General features: G+C 47.2%; 1 protein-coding gene across 1 annotated transcript in view; it reads left to right on the top strand.

Moving 5' to 3' along the window:
• LOC144172965 (calcium-activated chloride channel regulator 3A-1-like) overlaps positions 1–23,847 on the top strand; it is a 133,290-nt gene that overhangs the window by 88,834 nt on the left and 20,609 nt on the right. Inside the window, exons 9-12 of the mRNA XM_077701558.1 lie at positions 2,347–2,568; positions 2,738–3,011; positions 7,968–8,141; positions 20,552–20,839. Of these exons, the coding sequence (XP_077557684.1) occupies positions 2,347–2,568; positions 2,738–3,011; positions 7,968–8,141; positions 20,552–20,839 (958 nt within the window). The remainder of the gene's footprint in view (positions 1–2,346; positions 2,569–2,737; positions 3,012–7,967; positions 8,142–20,551; positions 20,840–23,847) is intronic.

Raw genomic sequence — 23,847 nt, 5'->3', positions numbered from 1 at the left:
TTAAGCCTGACAAAATGGCTCGGGGCGACCAAGTAAAGCACCCCTCAGCGCTAAAGGGCGACATAAGGCGCACGCAGAGGCTAGATGCTTTCCGCGCCATCGGGGATGCTCACGTTGGAGGCGTCCCTTCCGCTCCTTGTCAGCCCGCTCGTCAGTTCCCTGTGGTACCGACCGGATGGTAACAGTCGGGTGGTAAGAAGCCCGAAAGTTGACCAATCCGAAGTCGAAAAAAAAATTGAAACATCTTGCCGTGGGGAACCCTGATGAGGATGCGAAGCATCGTGGCGGTTCCTTGCGGTTCCGTTGTGTTGCCGTTATGTTGAGTGATCTGGTTTTTACTAGCGCCAGAGGGAATTCCGCGTCCGGGTCCACACCGGTGGCAAAGGCACGCAAGTGCTGTTGTGTTACGGTGAGCAGGCGGTGGTTCTCGAGGCGCCGAAACTCGTCCATCATATTCTGCCGATGTTGTCTCTGTGGTAGAATCGGTAGTCTCCGTTAGCTTTGGTGAGGTAAAGGTTGTTGACATTGGTGCACCGGCTGAGAGCAATATACACGCCCTCCTCTTCGCAGCTTTGTCTTCTCGTTCTTATTCTTCTTCGGCGGTTCCCCTGCGGGAGGATGACGACGGTGGTTGAACGCGAATCTATCTCGTGATGGATTCTTTGGTTGGCCAATCCGTAGGGGCAACCTGCAACAATCATCATCAGAGGCGCTGTGGACGGGGCTGCTTGAGCTGCAAAGCGCGTGGCGCTTCCCGCCGCAGCTTTCCCACGGGAAATTCAGCATCCCCCTCTAAACTTTTCAGTTCGTCGTTTCCGTTGACGTTCAGCTTCGTGTGCCTTCGTTGTATCAGTAGCTTCTTGACGTAGTTTGAATGAATCAAGGACATAAGGCGCGTTCTTAGCTCTTGTTCCTGTCCCGGATTGGTAGCGTAGTGGGAAGAGCACCGCGTACCTCCCGTTGCGGCCAGAGAGTCGTGGGTTCGAAACCGGGCGCCGCTATTTCTTTTTTTTAGTGTAGTATTGCGGAGCTATGGGTGTAAGGAGGAGAGTTGCGCATGAGCAGTGAGCGTGTGGACGGCGTCGCCATCAACGACGGAGGACCAGGCGAGCCTAAGAAATGCTCCGCATTTGAAAAGAGAGCTGCCCCAGAATTCCTTCCCACACATGGAGTTATAACTGTTGGAGGGCTTTATATAAAACTCCATTTTTTATACCACACAGCGACGGGAGCATAGAAGATCGCTCGCAAAGAACAGATGTAGTTCCCAAAAGCCTACCCGACGTATTCATTGCTGTTTACTTGTTGGATTGCAGCACTCCGAGCTACAAATCAGCGCATCAATGACACTTGAAAAGTAAGCTTCTCCCTAGCCTCCACAATTATCTCATCACCAGTGACTGTGACCCTTGAGGCAGGAAAATGTTTGGAAATAGGTGGGCGAGCTGCAGACAGGTCCGAGTTTTCACACAGCGAAAAAGTGCTTCTCGTAACTTGGTTTTACACTTAACTGCAACAGATTCTATTCAGTTTAAATTCCTGTTACCTAGATTACCTTCGCTTACGTACCCTCTAAGCCGTACCTTACTCTAACGGGGCGAAGATTTTCCGCAAGCACACCGTCAGTGAAGCCATATACAGCTTACACTCCGATGCGGTGAAGTACGCGGAGCCTGGTAAGCCAAATACCCGTTAGAACGGATATATTTTTCACTAACTTTACTAAGCTGACTAAGCTTAACACAGTCTAAAACAAACAAAAAAAAGCCACGTTTTTCCAGCCACAAATCTTGTTAGAGCTCAATTTTTAATACGGAATCAAACTGCGACGATCCGCAGGTGGTCGCCAGGCTGATGTTGTCGGCACTGTGGTCGGCGGGCTGGCCATCCACGATGTGAGCGCAGTGAACCGATTCGAAAGAGAATGCGAAAAAAAGAGAGCTTGGGAAAATCGGCAAGGGTATGCTGGGAGAAGGAAAAAAAACGTAAAATTTATTTTCGGATAATGAATCGATCTAAACGCACACGGAGTGGTCAAAACAAGTATGAGGCACTAGGAACCTATTTTGCATAAGAAATCGCCCACAACTTACAAATCAATTTACTGTCCCTCTAAAGGCATTGATGAGCGAAGCTCGACACGACATTACGGCAGTATGAGTACATACACATCACATATAGAATGAATATTTTCTGGCCGCAGCTTCCCCGGTGGCTTCACTCAGTCTTTTCGCTCGGCGTCTCAGGCATTCTACTGCTCTGCCCAATCGATGCCACAATGACGCTTGCGTCTGCGTCGGGGCCACAGGAACTAACCCGTTTCATGCTTTATTTCTGTCCACGCAGCTGGAGCAGGTGATAGAGACATTTAGGAACAAGTTGGAGCGAAAATTCCTAATCGATGGCGGAGTGGGAAACGGAACCGTGGTCATCATTGATACGATCAAGAGCCGCCCATTAAATTTTACGAAGGCGTGGCTGGTGGATCCCAGTGGAAAAGCATGCCAGGAGTGCAAGCAAAGATCGGATAAATTTGGCACCGTCATCTCCATACCAAGCCCTGCTAAGGTAATGTAAATTTTGGTATACTGCGGTTTGGGATAGGAATAATTTCATGGAAGATTTCAATACCGCTACATACAACCGACCACGTTTCAAGTTACTAAAGCACTAGCGGCGTTCAGTTGTTTATCTATTTATGTGATTTTTATTGATTGCGTTAACGTACTGAACATAGGTTGGGACCTGGACGCTGCACTTCGAGACCGGCAGCCCAGATGAAATTACTGTGACCATCCAAGTCAAGTCCAGAGGTGACGAGCCGATTCGCGTCTTTTGCAAAGTCGGAAAGATGAAGGTTAACGAGCCGGCCCAAGCGACTGTGCTTGCAAGAGTTGCCAAGGGAAAGCAAGTCGTCTTGAATGCCGTTGTTCAGGCCGTGGTTACCGTCTCCACGGCGTACGGGAAGACTCACAAATCGGCGTTCCAGCTCCACGACAACGGAGGAGGAGGTATAGTGTCCGAGTGTGATGTGCATCCTTGAGCCGACTATAGCAGTACGAGTATACCTTTCGGGCTACCATTGCAATACAAGAAAGTGGACTTGACATGCTATAATGTTCCCTATCATTTTTGATGCCGAAAGCGTCACAGAACGATACCACGACTGGTAATTTCCCTCTGATACTTCGTGTCTGCCATGATTAAAAACGTTTTTACCGCGTGCGTAGATCGGTTGCCATGAAAATTTCGGTTTGTAGCTTTTCGCAAACAGGGCTATAAAACCTGCTTTTGTGAAACTCGAGGCTACAACTCCGCTGGGTGGCCCGGTTGAAACACCGACGCACTCGAAGGATTAGACTATCACTGTTGTGATTCTAAGGATGAGTACGAAGGTTTGATGCCCAGACAGGATGTCGAACCGGAACAGGAACTAAACCGAAAATTGAAACCAAACCGGAATTTCGGCCCGCAACCTGAACAGAACCGAACCCGTATTTTATCCGCCATTTTAAAACTGAGCCCGAACAGGAAAGAAACAGAAGGAACAGTTGCGACCCGGTTCCGGAACTAGCGAAACGGTTGTGGGAACGGTTAAAGGGAGGGAAAAAATATCGAGTTGGGCAGAGCAAGCTTTATATTTTTGTGGACATTGTAGGGGTGGAGCAGCTGCGCCATTTGCATCGTTGAGTGCATAACATTTTTACCTGCGCCGTCCTGCGCCGAACCGCCCCTGTGCGCCAAACACGTTTGTCAGCGCCATCCTACGCGGCAGAGCCGAAACAGAGCTGCCAAATACGACCGCAATGATGCCTCGTGCCCGAAAACGTGGCTCAAACATCGTGGTATTGGTTTTAATGCGGCTATGGTTGCGATTTCATCAAGGCTATGAGTGGCTATGGAAACTGGCTTTTCCTTAGCTATAAGCCCAGAGGCGCCACACACCCTCTGTGCCTTCACTTTGGATTAATTTGGGTTGCATTTGCACGGTTGAGTTTGGCGGTTCCAGCCGATGCGCCAAAACCAATGAAAAATGATGAAACGTGAGTGAAATGTGTCACATCACAAACGGATAGAAAACAAAATAATGTTCACCTGAAGGGTTGTAACTTATTACAGGGGAACTGCAATTTAGTCGACCATTTTTGACGAGCGTAGCTTTATGTATTGAATAAACAGGCTCTCTGATGCTTTACCGTCTTTTGGTTATTCGGTTCGCCTTTTTTGTAAGGTAATTACTAATTTTTGCCTGATGGCTTTGTGGTTAGATTTGACTATGTGTAGGATGGTTGAGCGTAAATTATGCCTTAATTTTCTAACAAGCTCTCAATCCGCAGTCTACGGCAAATGTTCGTCGACTATCGCAACCCCGTGACGGGCGAAGACAATGCTGTGTACTGCTTCCCGCACACTGAAACCGCTGTTAGCGAAAACGAATGCAAACAACTTGTTTTGCAGAAAGCGCGGTTCGTTCGTTTAACGCTGCCGCCTACCGGACACGAAGCGAGGCCTGCTATTTTTTCCCCTTTCACTCCGCGCGGGGGGTTTACCCTTTGAATGGTGATAATGCAGTGAACTCGCACGGGTCGAAGGTAGACAACCCTGCATATTGTAAAGTTCAAGATATAGTACAAGCACGGTGTTCCTGGTTCGGAGTAGGAGAAAATGAACGGTTGTACGCCTAATATAGTAGATAGAATATATGTAAATGGCGGGCAGCTGCTACAGGAACCTGCGGCAGCCTTCTACTAGGTGGCCTTTCCGGCTGCTCCAAAAGTGCTTTAAAATGCCTTTCGGACTGCTCCAAGCCTGCTACAAAAGATTATTTTGAATGCTCCCAGGACAGTTTCCCAACCCCAGTACCCTGTTTCACCAGTGTCATTGGTACTTGAAAATTTTGCAGTGTTTTCCCTATCAACGAATCAAAACATTTTGTTGCGCACAAAAAGTGGGAAAGTTTTTGGTTGATTATTAAATAAATGCTAATAAATCTCCTTCTTTATGCACCTATTGCGCTGTTATGGTCTTTCTAGCGTAAGATTTACGTCTCGAATTGAAGTTGCTAAATTGTTGTCGAAGGGATAATATGTATTTAACCCAGAATTGTCGAAACAAGTATTTATATGAAGTGATAGTCTAGGAAAGAACTCAAGTGAAGGGCAAAACAGCGCGATCCACTGGTTTGATGCGAAGGATGCCTGATAGCGTTGTTCAATATCTTCTGTTCCTTTGTGCTACCGTTCTGCAGCCTTGGAGTACCCGCGAGCACTGCCGCTGCTTCCGAATTCATTAGAGTTACTATCTGTAGTTGAACCCAATCGCTTTCACCGGTCGCAGAATGTGTAATTATCGGGTTGCTACCACCGGTGTTTCCCTATAGTCATTACTACATTATTCTTTCCTTCTATGCAGAGTGTTCGCAGGTGGGAGGTGGGCAGAATGAAATCCCGCCTGCCATGCTTGACAGGCGGAGGTTGACGCCGACACCGGGCACTTTTTTACTTTCAGCACTGCTAATGCTCCCGCGTTAAAGCTAAAACGTGCTTAAACAATAGGTACATGAAAAGCGTAGAAGACCAACCAATTTTCTTTCCAGTGCAAAAGCACCACTTCCCCATTGAACAAAAATTCCTGGGCGTGTATACGCGCGAGTGCGTGCATGTGTGCGTGCCTGTGTGGTCACATTGATTGACCAAAAAAGATGGCAGACAGGCAGGCAGGCAGGCCAAAGAGGCTGCCCAAGGATGCACAATGGGGCGACGGGATGCTGCGCTTCACTGATCGGCGATGAGAGTGGAGCACAAGGCGGCACAGCGGTAGCTTCGCCTTGTGCTCTACTCCAAAAACAACAGCAGAGATATTGCTGTTGTTTTCCTCAACAAAGCAACTGCGGTCGAAATATACTGTGCGTTTATGGGCAAAAAAACCTGCGGCCATAAAGAGTAACGCTTTCACACACACACACACACACACACACACACACACACACACACACACACACACACACACACACACACACACACACACACACACACACACACACACACACACACACACACACACACACACACACACACACACACACACACACACACACACACACACGCACACACACACACACACACGCACACGCACACGCACACGCACACGCACACACACACACACACACACACACGCACACGCACACGCACACGCACACGCACACGCACACGCACACGCACACACACACGCACACACACACACACACACACACACGCACACGCACACGCACGCACGCACGCACAACAGCTTTAAGCGTCCTGTGAACCTGTTATTTAACAGAAATTATTGTTGTAATCGTAGGCCTCCCATGGGAAACGTTTTAGAGTAGAATGTGCGGTTAAGATGGCCAAGCCAACATTTAGGAAAAAATCCGGCGTTACGAATTGTTCTATACCGAAGTGACATAAAAACGACCAAAGGAAAACGTAATACCACAACGTAAATCGGAGAAACAACTTGGTTTTGTTTCTCCGAACCCATTTAAACCGGTTCGATCCGGTTTCGAACGAGAACTTCGTGGTGCTCGGAAACCGAACCCGGAATCTAACCAGAAAGGCTTGAACCCGAACCGAATTTGAAAACATTCCGGTTCGACACCTTGTAGACAGGATAGGATAAAAGAGCCTGGCGCTTTTTCAGCGCTTGCTGGCCTTCCTACTTTTTCTGTGCGCATTGCCAATATTTATTTACTTATCCAACTATTCTTTAAAATTTAGTTCGGGTGGTAGAATCACGGGACAGAAAAGGAGCCCGACCAACCGACATAAAGATGGACAAACCGAAAGCAGACAGATGGTCTGGCGGGCGTACTTTTTCCCGTTAAGGTAGTTTAAGAGTGACGAAGGTCTTTAACATAATACCATGAATCACGTGCAAAGCCCCCCGTTTTTGTACAACCGTTGCCAAGGTGTGGCTTTCGTATCCAGAAGCTTACCAGACATTTCTCCGCCTAATCTCCGCACACGTTCGAACAATCCTTAATAATGCTGTTATACTCAACATACGGTAGATGTCCCCTTAAGTCCCGGCCTACCAGCTTTTTTGAAAACCCATTCTGAATTATTCACCATAATTTTACATCTTCTTCTTAAGAGCCCCTTTCGGGGTATTACATAAACCGTAATACTGCAGCTTGGCCCATAACTCAAATTCGCTTGGTCGAAGCAATTTGTGTCCAGCACGTATTAAGTGCAATGTACTTCTTAAGCGACCCTGAACCTGCGTCCACCGGCGATGTCCGCATAACATACCCACGTGGGGGATTGCCCAGTTAAGTGCGAATGCACTTCTTAAGCGACCCTGAACCTGCGTCCACCGGCGATGTCCACATAGCATACCCACGTGGGGGATCGGCCAGAAATCTCCTCGTCTTCCTTGGCAACGGGGGGAGATGGGCGCGCGCTGCCTGGCCGCTGACATGGCACATACCCACGTGGGGGATTGGCCAAGAATCGGGCGTGAGAAGGGCTAATGCACCCGCTTAAAGAAGTACTCACACGAAATTTCAACGCTGAGATCTGCTCTAGCAATGAAGTACAACGACAACACAAATAGGTGTCTGTGAATAAATACCTCTTTCTTTGTAGTGATGTGTGTGTGTGTGATCTCTCTTTCGCGAACATTACCGAACCGCGCAAATTCAACTCGTGCATTCGCACTTTCACATTCTTCCCCTCGGGGAAATGCGGGGAATTTTTCTTTTGTCACATCTAATTAACAAATGAATTGATCATCGATTGAGGAAAGGGCGTTCGATGAACTAGCAGCAATGTTTTAAATTTCCAACAGCTAATACATTTTTTAAGCCTGTTCCTAACTGTGCGCACGCTACATTTTTCGAAAAAAAGGAGCAGCACACCTTAAAGACGTAAGGCGTTGTTGGGACAATAGTTGTTTCCTGACAGCTGTTTCTCCTGGCACTCTAGAGCCCGACACTCAGGCCGACGACGGATGGTACACTGGATATTTCACCGAATTTGTCGGCAAGGGCAGGTACTCCGTTTCTGCCTACGTATCCAGTCAGGATGGGACTCGACTTGCTGATTCCTTGGAAGGCTCTGGAAGCTTCTCCAGCAGACGCAATCTTACGGTGGTATTTGGTGAGTTGCAACTGAGGGGGAACAGTGTGGTCGTAGTGCCTCAAAAGGTAATTTAACGTGTCTTTGAATATGCGCACCTTTGACGTTTCCGCGTCTCAGGAGTGCTTTACCACCCCTTAGAGATGATTCCACTGAGACGCCTTGTTCTGGAAAGCTGATGGGTGACTAGGAACTCAGCACAAAGTTAGCCGTTTGGCTAGAATGTTCCTCTGGTATTGTTTTTTATTTGCAGCGTTTTTCTGTATAGCATACAATTGTTGATATACTAATATGATTGACGTCAATCAACATAAAAATCGCGTGATGGTTCCCATTTCGTTTATTTTGACGTTTTCATGGCTCACCACCATGCCCTAGGAATTTTAAGTGCAACACCAGAAACTTCATTTGGATGTGGCGCTCTGTGTGTCTGGCTTCCCACATTGCTGCTCTTGATCCGCTCATTACCTGGAACTCTTGCTCTTCAGTTTTATTGCCTGAGAAAGAGAAAAGGGGGATCATTGCTCTTAAAAGAGCCATTTTAGTTTCTCAACCTGAAACAGGGTAAATTGATACATGGATTTTCAAATTTTCAGCTAAATCAATGTCCCAGTGATCACCTCCAACAATTTCCCAAAGCGACGAGTAGTAGAGTTGGTATAAATTAAAACATCGCATTTTCGCTCGCGCCGCGATTCTCCCTCGTTTCCGCCACCTCCCCGCACCGGGAAAGCGTGACTGTCCATGATGCCTCGCTTCTCGGTGACGTCTGCAAGAATATCCGATGGCGCGCTTCGTATGCCGGGTTATCCTGCACCGCATGATGGCTTCGGGACGCAGCCATCTGACTTTATTTTGCACCGCATGATCGCTTTGGGACGGAGCCGTCTGCCTTGAAGCATTCCGGTTCGGCCGTTTTTTATCATTTTATGAATCCTGCACTCCGCTCACGACCCTGAAGCTGATGGAAAGAATGGGGCGGGCCTGTTACGCAACCACACAACGCAGAGAGAACACGAGAACAGAGAACGACCGTGTCGCCGTGCCTTCACGGCGATGACATAGCTTGGTACATATTGGAGTTTAAAATATCTAAGCGAATGGCTAAAAAAGCTGCTCAAAATTTGGTATAGCGAGCACGTACATGCCCTCCGAACCGAGGTCGGTTTATGTACTGCCTAATTAGCCCCTCCGTATTGCCAACGTCAAGTTTGGTCGTGTTGTAGGGACGCTATGTACGCGCGTATGAAGGCAGTTGTAATATTCCATTCTGTTTTTGTATCCGTTATTCTTTGTAACATAACAAAAAAGCAGCCGAAGGGTTGCGTGGTACTGCACAGGGACGTCTTTTAGAGTGCGTTGTGCTTTCTTTTTCCCCCTTCTTCCCTTGTTACTTTCCGGGAAACTTCTACACGACCCTGTGTTCATTAACTACCGGACACGTACACGGTAACAGATATTGCAAGTGCTCTCTGAATAGAAGTGTGAGTTGTGGGGCGGTCCGCGCCTGCCTCTTTGTTCGACTATGAAGATGGTAGCACAAAAAAACTATTTCATCCCCGCTTTTTCCCCTAATGGCCTAGAGCCCATTTTCTCTCTATAAAGGCTGTTCATCCTTTTTTTACGCGGTCAGTGCTGCCAATTGACATATGTTGATGGTTTGCTTCCCGGCCGCGGCCCTATATTTCCCCTCCCCCTTCTAAGACTACCTTGCGTCTCGTTTAAGCGAGTGAGAGTTCACTATGCTTAACCTATGTAAAGACATACCGATTTTGCAAGATACAATCATCAGCTTTTCGGCCTCTGAAAGTACAAGTGCCTTCTGCAGCAGGGTTTTTAGTTGGGCAAGTTGGTACATAACTTTAAAAAAACAGCGGGAAGCACGGGACAAAGGGAAGACGAAGACTACACACGCGCTACACACACAGACAAAAAAATACAAGTGCCTTCTTAGGAATAGAAAGCACGAGTTTAAAAAAGAACAAATCGTGCCCATAACTTAAGCGATGCATTCGAGTTTCATGTGGTAGTTGCACAGTTCAATCAACAAGCTTTGTTTTCAATTCAAGCATACGATTCGCAAACCACGCCGCTTAGGAGGCAGAAAAAGAGAAAAAGCAACACTATGCGGGATTCCGAACGTACGAATTTTAATGCCCGAGCGCTTGGCGTTAGCCCACTGCGCTATGGCACTTCTTCCTTTACTGCCGGTTTTCGACAGTACAATACAACGCAAAGTTACATAGGAAAACGCACCATCAACAATAAGGCTGCCGTGCCTTGGTGGGCTGGCGTTGTCTTTTAAAATTCCCGAAGTGTGGCGAGGGGTTCTAGCCTTGGCGACCACTCAGAAACAGAGAGCGATGTTTAGTAAAGTAGGTAACAATTTCGCGGAAATATTATCGCGTCGGCCGCGCCTCTACATCACAGTTGAGCCATGCAATGCGCCACCGCCAAATACTGCGGAGGCCCACAACATTACGAGATCAACCGGCACCCCATCCTCTCTCTCCCTCTGTATACACATAAACCGTATGCCATTAGGTTTCACGGGGAAGCTTTTTCGAAGTGTCCTTTGGAGAAATTCCCATCGAAACCGTGCTGCCTTACAATGGACAAACACCTGCTCCACAGTTTCTGGTTGTATGCATATAGAGCAGTCAGCTCCCAATGGAATAGAAATCTAGTTATCTTTCATCCATGTTGCAACTGAAAACGTGCAGGTATGTAGTTTAAAGAACTAAGACTTCTCTCCCGGTGACACTTCCATTCGCTTTACCCTTTTTAACACGTCTTGTCCTGGTCCTGCACGGTAATAAACTCTACATCGGAACAGGTAAGGCTACATCGCATACATCTTGATATAATTTTTTCTGCCTAACATTGGTCATGTAGTGCATCAAAAGTCGCCCAAACGAAAACGGAATGACACAATAATCTCTTTAAAGTATCCATAAACCCCCTGTCATACTATTCGTAGAAACTGCGATTTCGGGAATGCCGCATTAGCCGCACTTCAACTACTGTGCGCAGAAACGGGTCTTATAGGTTCCGTAAAAACAAAAATAGATTCACGAGTTGTCTGACAAGCAGGTGCATCAGCCAGGAACCACAATTGTGGGTTCTTCGAAACAAATTCATTCTACTGGTCCTCTCCCACGTGGAAGCCCAAGAAAATGTAGCGAACACGTGGTGAAGTCGTTGTATATTCACCATTGGCTCTACATTTATTCGCTTTCTCACAACGCTCCTGAGATTGCGGAAGCAAACAGGGCTCACAGTCTCGGCAAAGTTCCAATAGAGTACCCAAGTACTTCACTGGATGGGTGGCCCAAGTGACATTGGCGAAAATTTCTGGTGTTGTAAGGCAGTCGCCATGCCAGAATCCCACAGACTTTACACAGTTTAGCAGGCTACCTGTTGCAACACCGAACCGTTTCACAATTTCTACACACACACACACACTCTATTGGCAGGTGCATCATTCCGGTTGGGCCGTTTTTTATCATTTTATGAATCCTGCACTCCGCTGACGACCCTGAAGCTGATGGAAAGAATGGGGCGGGCCTTTTACGCAACCACACAACGCAGAGAGAACACGAGAACAGAGAACGACCGTGTCGCCGTGCCTTCACGGCGATGACATAGCTTGGTGCATATTGGAGTTTAAAATATCTAAGCGAATGGCTAAAAAAGCTGCTCAAAATTTGGTATAGCGAGCACGTACATGCCCTTCGAACCGAGGTCGGTTTATGTACTGCCTAATTAACCCCTCGATATTGCCAACGTCAAGTTTGGTCGTGTTGTAGGGACGCTATGTACGCGCGTATGAAGGCAGCTGTAATATTCCATTCTGTTTTTGTATCCGTTATTCTTTGTAACATAACAAAAAAGCAGCCGAAGGGTTGCGTGGTACTGCACAGGGACGTCTTTTAGAGTGCGTTGTGCTTTCTTTTTCCCCCTTCTTCCCCTGTTACTTTCCGGGAAACTTCTACACGACCCTGTATTCATTAACTACCGGACACGTACACGGTAACAGATATTGCAAGTGCTCTCTGAATAGAAGTGTGAGTTGTGGGGCGGTCCGCGCCTGCCTCTTTGTTCGACTATGAAGATGGTAGCACAAAAAAACTATTTCATCCCCGCTTTTTCCCCTAATGGCCTGGAGCCCATTTTCGCTCTATAAAGGCTGTTCATCCTTTTTTTACGCGGTCAGTGCTGCCAATTGACATATGTTGATAGTTTGCTTCCCGGCCGCGGCCCTATATTTCCCCTCCCCCTTCTAAGACTACCTTGCGTCTCGTTTAAGCGAGTGAGAGTTCACTATGCTTAACCTATGTAAAGACATACCAATTTTGCAAGATACAATCATCAGCTTTTCGGCCTCTGAAAGTAGAAGTGCCTTCTGCAGCAGGGTTTTTAGTTGGGCAAGTTGGTACATAACTTTAAAAAACAGCGGGAAGCACGGGACAAAGGGAAGACGAAGACTACACACGCGCTACACACACACACAAAAAAATACAAGTGCCTTCTTAGGAATAGAAAGCACGAGTTTAAACAAGAACAAATCGTGCCCATAACTTAAGCGATGCATTCGAGTTTCATGTGGTAGTTGCACAGTTCAATCAACAAGCTTTGTTTTCAATTCAAGCATACGATTCGCAAACCACGCCGCTTAGGAGGCAGAAAAAGAGAAAAAGCAACACTATGCGGGATTCCGAACGTACGAATTTTAATGCCCGAGCGCTTGGCGTTAGCCCACTGCGCTATGGCACTTCTTCCTTTACTGCCGGTTTTCGACAGTACAATACAACGCAAAGTTACATAGGAAAACGCACCATCAACAATAAGGCTGCCGTGCCTTGGTGGGCTGGCGTTGTCTTTTAAAATTCCCGAAGTGTGGCGAGGGGTTCTAGCCTTGGCGACCACTCAGAAACAGAGAGCGATGTTTAGTAAAGTAGGTAACAATTTCGCGGAAATATTATCGCGTCGGCCGCGCCTCTACATCACAGTTGAGCCATGCAATGCGCCACCGCCAAATACTGCGGAGGCCCACAACATTACGAGATCAACCGGCACCCCATCCTCTCTCTCCCTCTGTATACACAAAAACCGTATGCCATTAGGTTTCACGGGGAAGTTCTTTCGAAGTGTCCTTTGGAGAAATTCCCATCGAAACCGTGCTGCCTTACAATGGACAAACACCTGCTCCACAGTTTCTGGTTGTATGCATATAGAGCAGTCAGTTCACAAAGGAATAGAAATCTAGTTATCTTTCATCCATGTTGCAACTGAAAACGTGCAGGTATGTAGTTTAAAGAACTAAGACTTCTCTCCCGGTGACACTTCTATTCGCTTTACCATTTTTAACACGTCTTGTCCTGGTCCTGCACGGTAATAAACTCTGTACATCGGAACAGGTAAGGCTACATCGCATACATCTTGATATAATTTTTTCCGCCTAACATTGGTCATGTAGTGCATCAAAAGTCGCCCAAACGAAAACGGAATGACACAATAATCTCTTTAAAGTATCCATAAAGCCCCCTGTCATACTATTCGTAGAAACTGCGATTTCGGGAAAGCCGCATTAGCCGCACTTCAACTACTGTGCGCAGAAACGGGTCTTATAGGTTCCGTAAAAACAAAAATAGATTCACGAGTTGTCTGACAAGCAGGTGCATCAGCCAGGAACCACAATTGTGGGTTCTTCGAAACAAATTCATTCTACTGGTCCTCTCCCACGTGGAAGCCCAAGAAAATGCAGCGAACACGTGGTGAAGTCGTTGTATATTCACCATTGGCTCTACATTTATTCGCTTTCTCACAACGCTCCTGAGATTGCGGAAGCAAACAGGGCTCACAGTCTCGGCAAAATTCCAATAGAGTACCCAAGTACTTCACTGGATGGGTGGCCCAAGTGACATTGGCGAAAATTTCTGGTGTTGTAAGGCAGTCGCCGTGCCAGAATCCCACAGACTTTACACAGTTTAGCAGGCTACCTGTTGCAACACCGAACCGTTTCACAATTTCTACGACAACAAATGACACTTTTCTTGTCTGTACAGAAAACTCCAACGTCATCCGCATATGCGAGAAGCTTGAGCTCAGAAGCGTGTACACGAACTCCTGCAATCTGGTTGTGTTGTATGATGGCTAAACACATCGTTTCCATGTAAATACAAAAAGCAAAGGGCTGAGGGGGCTACTCTAACGCATCGAATGTTGCACGCTAATGGGCGCCCCCACTGAATACAATCAACCGCACGGTGCACCTTTGGTACGCCGAGCTCACACCCTCACTAGTAGCAGATCCCACAGTTACATGGTCAAGAATAGAAAACAGAATATCGTGGGACAGGCAAGCGAATGCTTTTCCAAGGTCAAACCGGAGAAGCGCGACGGCGCCTCCAACGGCGTCACAACACTCAAGCCCACATCTCGCCGTGTGTACATTCGTTGTTATTGTGCGACCTTTGATGCCGCACGTCTGGTGTGGCCCCACAAGGAGTGTGATTACAGTCTGTAACCTCTGCGCCAGCACCTTCATGAACATTTTGTAATCAACGAAAGCCACAGCGATTGGCCTGTACGCCGTTACAGACTTTATTTCTTACGTTTCTTCTGTTTACGGTATCAGAACCCTGTGGGAAGACCAAAACGACACTGGAAGGGATTTCAGATGAAATGCTTCCAAGAACATTGGCGCAAATACCCGGGACACCTCCTCTTCGAAGTATTTATAAGAGGCCAAGCTAATCCCGTCAGAGCCTGCCGACTTTAATGGGTTTAAATTAATAATTGCTGACTTGACATCTGCGACAGATATGGGCTGTTCTAAGCTATCTCTCATTTCAATTTTAAGGCTTGGCATAAAGCTGAGGTACTCTTTTCGAAAGCCTTCCGGATTACGCAGTCGGTATGCAAACAAAGACACCCAAAGAAAAACTTGTGGATGTCATCTGAGTTGATGCGCGTCCATTCCATTCTATTTCGGCGATCCTAGTTCGTCCAGCACGTGCCGTTTCGATTCCAAACGCCCGTTTGGTTGGCGTCTCTCCCACTGCTAAACGTTCGGCTCTCGCACGAACGAGTGCCGCGCGCTACTTTCCTTGTCTATTATCTGTAGTTGCTGTTGGAGTTTGCGTATGTCCTTTTTCATCAACCCAGGCGCTTTTCCTTCTTCTAAAGGTATGTTTAAATTGTGACGTAATGCCCTTTTCTTTATTTTTTCTTCATGCCTTATGCAGCTGGATCTTCCTAAGCCTATATATTTTATGGCTTCTTTAAATATTTTTCATTGTTCCTTAATTTTACCGTCTTTATTTTCTATCCCTTGGATGTTTTTACTAACTGCATCAGTGAACATTTTGTGGTTTAGGACTTTACCATTTAATTTCCAAAGGTTTCACGAAAAAGCGGTACTTTGCTTTCTTGGCCGAACACCACACTTAGCACTGCAGTGGTCGGAAAACGACACTGGGTGTACCCTGTATCCTTGGCATTTGGGAATTAAATCGAGAGACTCGTATATTCTGTGCAGCCGTGCGTGACTTATACCCTCACAGTGGGGGAACCGCACGTCGCGACAACTCCCAAGACACTCCGCCACGTCTAATAAAACAAATTCATTAACAGTGTCTACCAGCCATGCCGTGCTTGCGTCTTTATAAGGACGACTGCTCGCTATATCCTATGGGGATAACATCCTGGTAGTCACCCGTCAAAATATCTTTCCTCTTGCTAGCGAGGTGCTGACGGATATTTTGAAACTGAAATCGGCCTGTCATCTGTGTGCGTGCGTCGGTAGGGGCATGCAAACAGAAGACGCGCTATTTAACGCAATTAATTGTGAAATGGCACACAACCAACCGACCGTACAAACACGATAGCACACTTTCTACGGACAGACCAAACCGCTTTTTCGCAAAACGCCCACATCCACAATAGTATCCAACAGCACGACTAATGCACGCATAGTACCTAGCCGTGAAACTCTGCACCGTGCACCCGCTCTCGTCCCCCCGCTCGACTTTTGTCTCCTGCACTGCCAGTACGTCTAGGTACTGCTCACTAAGCAGGAGGTACACCTGACATTGCTTCTTATTGGCGGCAAGCCTCTCCACATTTAGATTACGAAGGGTCAAAGATTCGTCAGCAGGCATTTAAGACGTGTGGGAGGGGTGGATGGAGGGTGCACGGAAACAAGTAACGTGGCGTTTACCGTTCCCGCCACCATGTCACTAGGTGTGTCGGTCAGCGGCTTGGCCTCCAGGTGGCTGTGGTTGCCCCGGCATTGTGTCCGGCGGCTTGCGGCCATGCTGTACTCCTGGACGCTGCCGCATTTTCAAACGCCGCACCACATCCGCCTTTTGAGGAGGCTCACGTTTCCCCTGCCGTCTTCTACCTCCTCCTTGTGACCAGTCTCTTCGCGGGACCGCTTAGCAGTCGAGTTGACGCGGGCAGAGGAGATGCTGTTCGTTTTCTGCTGGTCCCCTTCATGTCCGCCGGTGTGTCTCTTCGAAGTGGTCATCGCCAGATTCACCCCCTTTCACCTGTACAAGGGGCAAAGGCGGGAACTTCATGGGTGGTATCCCGCCGTTGGCTGGGTCCTGGGAACCTTGGCCAATGGGTTAAAGTGAAGTCGTCGCCACCTCCGGTGACAACACCTCCCCCACTCTTTCACCGGTGCTTCTGCTTCCGCGGTGTCCATAAGGAGCTCGGCCACGTCTTCGATTCCCACGGACCCCGTCACATTTACATACGTCTTAGCACCGTGTCCTAAGCGCCGACAAGTGGAGCAACGCGGCACTTTACAGTCTCGCCGAACATGGCTGGCGTTGTGGCAGCGCAGGAGCCCCGGGGGCCACGACAAGGTCCAGTTCACCTGCAACTGGAATCTTGTGGGGCAGGTCGTCCACCTTCAACCCGGACTTCAAGTTGAGGAGCAGTGTGCGGAGTGTAGAACCCTTGTCACTCACACTTTGTGCGCGCCAGCGTTCCTTGGTAATTTCCGTCACGTTTCCGAACGCCACAAACGCCGCACGAATGTCGTCGTCCGCAACGCCGTAGCAGCCAACGAAGCTTTAACGTGACCTCCTGGTGTTACGGGCGGATACCTAGGCGGCGTTGTTCCTTCACTAGGTGGCTGCCATCCGTTTCGTCGCCTCGGGGACGTTGAACATGACAGCACAGGTGTGGTTTATCTAGTATACCCCTACGACAACTACCTCGGAAAGCATACCATACTTGGCCAGTGTGTCCCTGAAATGTTCAACTCAAAAAGGTGTACATCGCACGTCACCATGTGAAAAAACAGTGTTCGAAACGATCCATCCGGTTGGCGGAGGGCAAAATAATCTGGTACTCTTCGCAATCGCTAACTTTCATCCAGTTTCGGTGGCTAGGTTACGCCGCAATAGCCGCCTCTTGGAAGCCCATGGCCGTACGTCCTTTCGCTGTGGTGGCCGGAAGTAGAATTCGGAGAAGCGATTCAAATAACCTGTGTACTGTACTTCATAGCTGATATCGAGGAACCGCAGTTTCGGTTGCGGCTGCGATTTCGCCTGTGGGAATAGTGCTCTTCACGCTTTTGTTGAACGCTTTATGTAAAAAGCTTGCGTCGATATTGATTCCTTATTACCTCATAAACCTTCCGTAACCCTTCTTTTGCCCTAAACTGAGCACATATTTTCTACCAGCGTTGCTGGTCACGCACCAATCTGCAGTTTGCAACTCCGGGAACAGAATTGTTGCCAAAGTGAACCGCCGAAGCGGCTTCAACCGAAATACGGATTACGTCAGCTCTAGTGTTGGGTTTTATGAAGTTCATAACCTTAACTATGTTTATTACACTTTACGAGCTAAGAGTACATAGCTGCATTGATTTAAGCACAAACATTGTCGGCGCGCATGCAGTTTTCTCGATCGCTTCCCGACTACCGTTCGGTTTGGTCGGCGTCTTCGGTCAGCGAGCCAGTCACACCACGCCAACAAGCCATTCCAGTAACGTTGCACCACGTGGACTTTCCATCGACACACTTGTTCTTGTCGCCGTCAGCGTCATGTGACAACCAATCTGCGAACTCGGAAGTCGGCGCCGCCGTCGAGTCGTAGTGTCGGCCTAGCCAACACGCCTTAACGAGAAGTGTGGTAATGGAGTAAAAAAGAGAAATATGGATGAACACGATTCTCTTGCGCGTGATGCAAAAATCGGTAATTAACGAAAGGAGCCAACGCAACCCATTGATACCGAGCAGACGACGCTTTTGTTCGCCGGAAATGCGAGAAAAAGCCATGCAATTGCAAGATTTCTGCTTCGTGACGACCATGGGGGAACCGCTGACATGCGTGCGGGAAAATTCCGCAGCCCAGAAACATGCAGGAATTGGTGGGAATGCGGGAACGAACTTGCGACGAAAGTGTGAAATTTCCGCTGCACATAAAAACGTTACACAATTGGACCAGCTGACGTTGCCCTCCCAACCTAACGATTGCCCTAATTCGTGTAGTGCTCTCAAAACACCTTTCAGGGCCCTTTAAGTAAACCCTGTGGAACTTGCCTCCCTCGTTGCTTTTTCCCACTGATTTTAAATATGTCACTATTTTTAGTCAGTCAATAAGTACATAAGTTAATTTGAGATAATTGGTGATTTTTGAATGAACAACACATAAAACAATGTGAGTCATAAAACTGTAGTCATTATATTTTCGAATACTATGAAGCCTGGTAAATGAAAGAAATCAGTTTTTTATGCATTATTTTAACTAATTTTACAGCTCATTAAACTTTGGTAGCACCAGGGGCACGGAACCATTCTGAATGCCCATTTCAAACGCCAAAATTTAATGAGCTGTAAAATTACTTCCAATCGGTGCATCAAAAAAAATTTCTCATTGCATTACTCAGAGTTCATAGTATTGTAAAATATAAAGATTACGGTTTTTGTCCTACACTGTTTTGTCTATTGTTTCTCAAAAAATAACTAATTTTCTCTAATTATCTTGGTAACTGCTTCACTGACTCAAAAAAGAATGGCAAATTTGAAGTCAGTTGGAAAAAAGCAGCAAGACTGGCAAGTTTCATCGAATTTACTTATTAAAGTGAAATGTTTTAAGGGCTATGTTTTAAAAGCCTGCATACAACGAAGTGAAAGGTTTTACGTTTTGAGCCGACATGGGTCACTGACTTATAACTAATCACGTCCGGATTTGAGCTGCCCAAAAATGCAGTGAATTATCGCGACTTAAATTCGGCTTGTGGAAACACCACTGCCGTAACCATGGTCGCCAATCATCATAATCATAGCAAAATTCATGCCCGGTGCCCGAAAAATGCTCCCTCCGTTCATATCGAATCGCTTCGTTCCTGCGCTACACTAAATCATTTTTGGCATCTCTCATGTTTCTGCATGCTAACACAGTTTTTTCTTTTGCCGTATACTTTTGGCTGTGTCTCTTTTAGCCCTTTTGAAACCATGATGGTTCACAGTTGGTCGCTTCTTAGCAATACGTGCTCAGCCGAAGTTTTATTCTGCCGGGGACAATTTCATATAGAATAAAATAACGCGCTTTATTTCAGTATTGCTATTTCCTACGAATAATCTATGTGAAAGAGTACTGCACATGATGCCACAAACACAGTGGCATTCTAATTTGAACATGGCCGTGTCGTCTCTTCTTTGTCAATCCCTATGTTACGGTGTTTTGCTGATTGTGAGTGCCGGATTTTCGCGTGTATATCCAGTCCCTGCATATATTCCGCACCCCCACTTTGAGCCCACCGGAGAAAAAAAACCTCGCGTATTGCCCGCACATTTGGAACAAGAAATGCTGCACCAAACGTACTGCTCAAGCAACAAATCACATACTGTGTAGACAGAAAAAGCGCATATTTAGCAAGTAGAATACACCGACTGGAAGGTTAAAGTCACAATTTACTAATAAAACTGTTTTGTTAGAGTGCACGCGTCGTTGTTTTCTTCCTGGTTCTTGCATGTTTTGCGCGATCGCTGCCATGGAAGGCTTATTATATGTTATTGTGTAGGAGCTACACGGCACGACGCGCATTGCTGTGGAGTTACACTAAAAAACTGGACATATTATCCGCACCCCTACATTTCCACCAAAATTATCGCATTTTTGCTGAGTGTTATATGCGAGAAAATACGGTAGGCACAAATAAAACCTAAATGAAATATTCAAGCAGGTCATAATCCCAGTCGTAAGGGTCGGAAAGAATAATTCAAATTAATTCAGAATATTAGCAGTATTTTAAACAAATGCGCTCACGTAAACTTCTCAGCTAGGTAGCTATTAACACGGGTGGTAAAAATTGTAATTTTCTGTATAATTTTAACTTGTTGCGTAAGTGGCGCTTTGTTCAACATGAACGTACCTTATGCTATTGTGTTTTGAACTTTGACCTCCAGACCCCCAGCACACTGGTTTTGATACCGCGCACCCGATCGGCGACTTCATCTATGTCGACGAAGACGATCCCGATCTGAATAAGACAAGAGTGGTGGAAGAGGTTAATATCACACGCATATCAGAAGGAGGGAGCTTCAATCTCCTGGTAAATATTTCCGAAGAGGATTTGCCTCCTGCAAAGATCCGGAACCTCAGAGCGTTTGGCCTCCAACCGGGGAGTAGCGATAAAACTCACCTGGTAAAACTCACCTGGACCTGGCCAGGAGCGCACTTGACATCAGGGAAAGGTGAGCGTCCAAGCAAGTTTCATTGTGAAAATTACATGCATAGCTTCTTGTTACCGAGGAGATAAAACAGTTGTATGTTTTATGTGTTTTTTTTCAGGTTTCGATTTCTCAATAGGCGTTGTTTTACTCAGGCAAAAAAGTCTGTCTGTTAGTTGAGTTGTTCTCCATATGTACACGACATTTGTGCCATTGCTGTATGCCATGGGTACTGGGACCTCGTCAAGCTGTCGTATGACAAGCTTTTTGTCCCCGTTTCCCTGCGAAAACAATATCTCGCCTGCAAGCTAAAAATAGAGGAAAATGTCACTGTTTCCTAATGAATAAGAAACATTCCGAACACTATACGTGGTTGTTTTACACTATGCAGAAGATATGTCGGTAAGCAGTAACAATTATTCGTAACAAATTACAGTGGGTTATAATGTGCGTGCACATACACGGACAGGCTCTGAAACGCGCAGTCAAATTAGTTTAGTGAATTTCGATCAGACACTCTATTTAAATGACGGCAGATGCTTGCAGCATTACTCTCGGTGATTCGACTGTGGCCTCGGTGAAACCGTATTCTATAGTACAAGTTATACAAAAACGCGTACTCAAAACTGGTGCCACAATTATGCTACAGCCTTTCTTTAAATACCATTATCACAAACACCTGCGGTATTAAGCCGTGCATGTCTGGTGCAGAATAAGCTCTTGTGCAAAAATAGTGTAGCAGCTTACAACCCTTAATTAACTATGCTATATGCAGGATGCCCGAGCTATCATGCACCAAGAGTTTTAAAAACAGGAGAGGCATAACTCGGAAAAAATCTGGTGCATTATTAAAACAAACAGTTCCTGCGTTTTTGCAGCCACCCATTTTCTATAGGGGAGATTTCCCGTGCAAGGCGGGTGAACTTCCCAAGCGTTGCAGTCTCACACAAGGGCCGAGCGCCAGGCCAGGGAGTCGCTTGTACCTATTTTAACGGTAGGTACCCGGTGTACCCAAGGCACACGAATGCACATGGTGCCTTCCACAACCACGGTGGACGCTCAACTCGCAACTTCCTGTGGAAGGACATGCCGCCAGACTCTTTCACCCCCGGCAATGGCGCAACGCGGCATGATGGACAAGGATAAGGAGCCCCTCGGAAGGTTAAAGGCAGCTTTCCAGGCATCGATTCCCATTTCAAGGGTCCGCACTGAGCCACGAACGCGTGTACCCATTAAAGAAACCGGTGGGTGCCCGGCGGTACCAACGGCGGTGCTAACTTATTCTTACTGATATAAAAAACTTGACTGCGCATCACGCCGCTTCATAAAGCAATGCCCTCGAATGCGGTCCCTCTGAGTTAGCCAGAATGCACTAAAGAAAAGAAAGAAGAAATCGCGACCGACTTTGTGCTTTATTTGTCACACGCGTCCATAAAACTTGCCGTTGCTGTTCTATTCATGGCAGTATCAAGGACATGCGCTGTCTCTTTGTGCGTGTGTCAGGCAAAGCAGTTGCTTTCAATGATGCGGGCTGGAGCACAGTCACGTGGTATTTTTCATATTTCGCGGGTTTCTTTATAAGTCAGAATAAATTACCACGCAATTAGTACGTCGCTGAAAATACGGCAGTTAGATGTCCCCCCTGGGAGGGTGCCTACAAGTTCCTCATTGACAATGATTGGGGCAATACTTCTCCAGTTCGAAGATTAATTACAAATGGATAATTAAATATCATTAACACAAAGCGGCCGCTACTCTATTGTGCTGGAAACATTATGCAGTAGGTTTTCCACGAGTTACGCCATTGCGCTTTTTAAAAATATCGGTGCATGACGGCCGGGACACCTTGTATTTAGTGTACATCATTTTTAATTTAACCGCTTTCAGTACGGGACCAAACATAACGCTGGTTTTCCTAGCCACCGGCAGGCCTCTCAACGAACTCAATGCATCAGCATACCCCTTATAGTGAGGTTGCCCGAAGCGGAATACCGTTTATAGTGTGTGTTTTTTGGTGGGTCCGCAGATTAACCTATACATCTGGGGTATCGTTTCACGGTCGTGAAAAAGAAAGAAAAAGACGGATTTCCCCATGCGACTCAGGCCCCGCTACTTTCTCTCCACTAACTTAGAGAAAAAAGGTGCCCTTCACCCCGCGTGTTCCGCTTGCACTCGCGTGATGACCACACTACCTTTGCTCTGGGCACACCTCAGAAAACAGCGAGTCGCGCAACCCCGAGGCGCGGTGAGTTGTTGCGATTAGAACCTGGTGCAGCTGGGGCATCGTTTTAGTGGCGCCAAAAGGAAGAAAAAGGACGGGTTCTGCCTCCCCGCTCAGCCCTCCCTCCCTTCTCTCCGCTACCTTAGACAGAAAATAAAAAAATGGCTGCGCCTTCGCTCAGCTAACCTGTGATTTGCATAGCAAACGCTTGGTTAGTCTTGGTGTCAGGTATGGCCGACCACGGCTCAAAGCCATTCGGTCGCTTACAACGCTCACAGAAGGAGGCCCGGCCTCGCTTTCATTTCCGGCGAACAGGGCGTTCCTCTTCGTCGGGCGAAAGACGAGTCACGTAGCCCGAGGCGCCCTAGCGGGGCATGAAGGGGAGGCGGCAAGTTTTAAGCGGGGCTTTCAGCGCAGCGCCGGAAGTGGGACCGGCGAGTCACGTTACGCACTGCAAAGGGTGTGACTCCGGTCAAAAGGAGAACTTGCGCATCAGCGAAACCGCTGGACGAAAGTAGTATAGATTTGCTTTAAAAACAGGCACCTCTTAGCCCGCGTGTTCTGTTTGCACTCACGTGATAGCCACATTGTCGTTGCTCTCGGCAAACCTCTGAAGATAGCGAGTCGTGCCACTCCAAGGTGCGGTGAGTTGTTGGGATTAGAACCATGTACAGACAAGGAACCACCCTTTTTTTATTTCAAACTCCTGCAAATAGCGAGCCAGGACGCCGGAAGTTTCAACTACTTGTACATGCTGATAAAGTATCGCCTTCGGCATCGCGAACGCAAGGCGCGGTAGAGAACAAATCCG

The sequence above is a fragment of the Haemaphysalis longicornis genome, unplaced genomic scaffold, assembly GCF_048455015.1.
Source record: "Haemaphysalis longicornis isolate Haplotype H1 unplaced genomic scaffold, Haemaphysalis longicornis Haplotype H1 scaffold_28, whole genome shotgun sequence".
NCBI classification, from domain to species: domain Eukaryota; kingdom Metazoa; phylum Arthropoda; class Arachnida; order Ixodida; family Ixodidae; genus Haemaphysalis; species Haemaphysalis longicornis.
The sequence above is the reverse complement of the archived record's forward strand: the minus strand, read 5'-3'. Positions and strand labels throughout refer to the sequence as shown.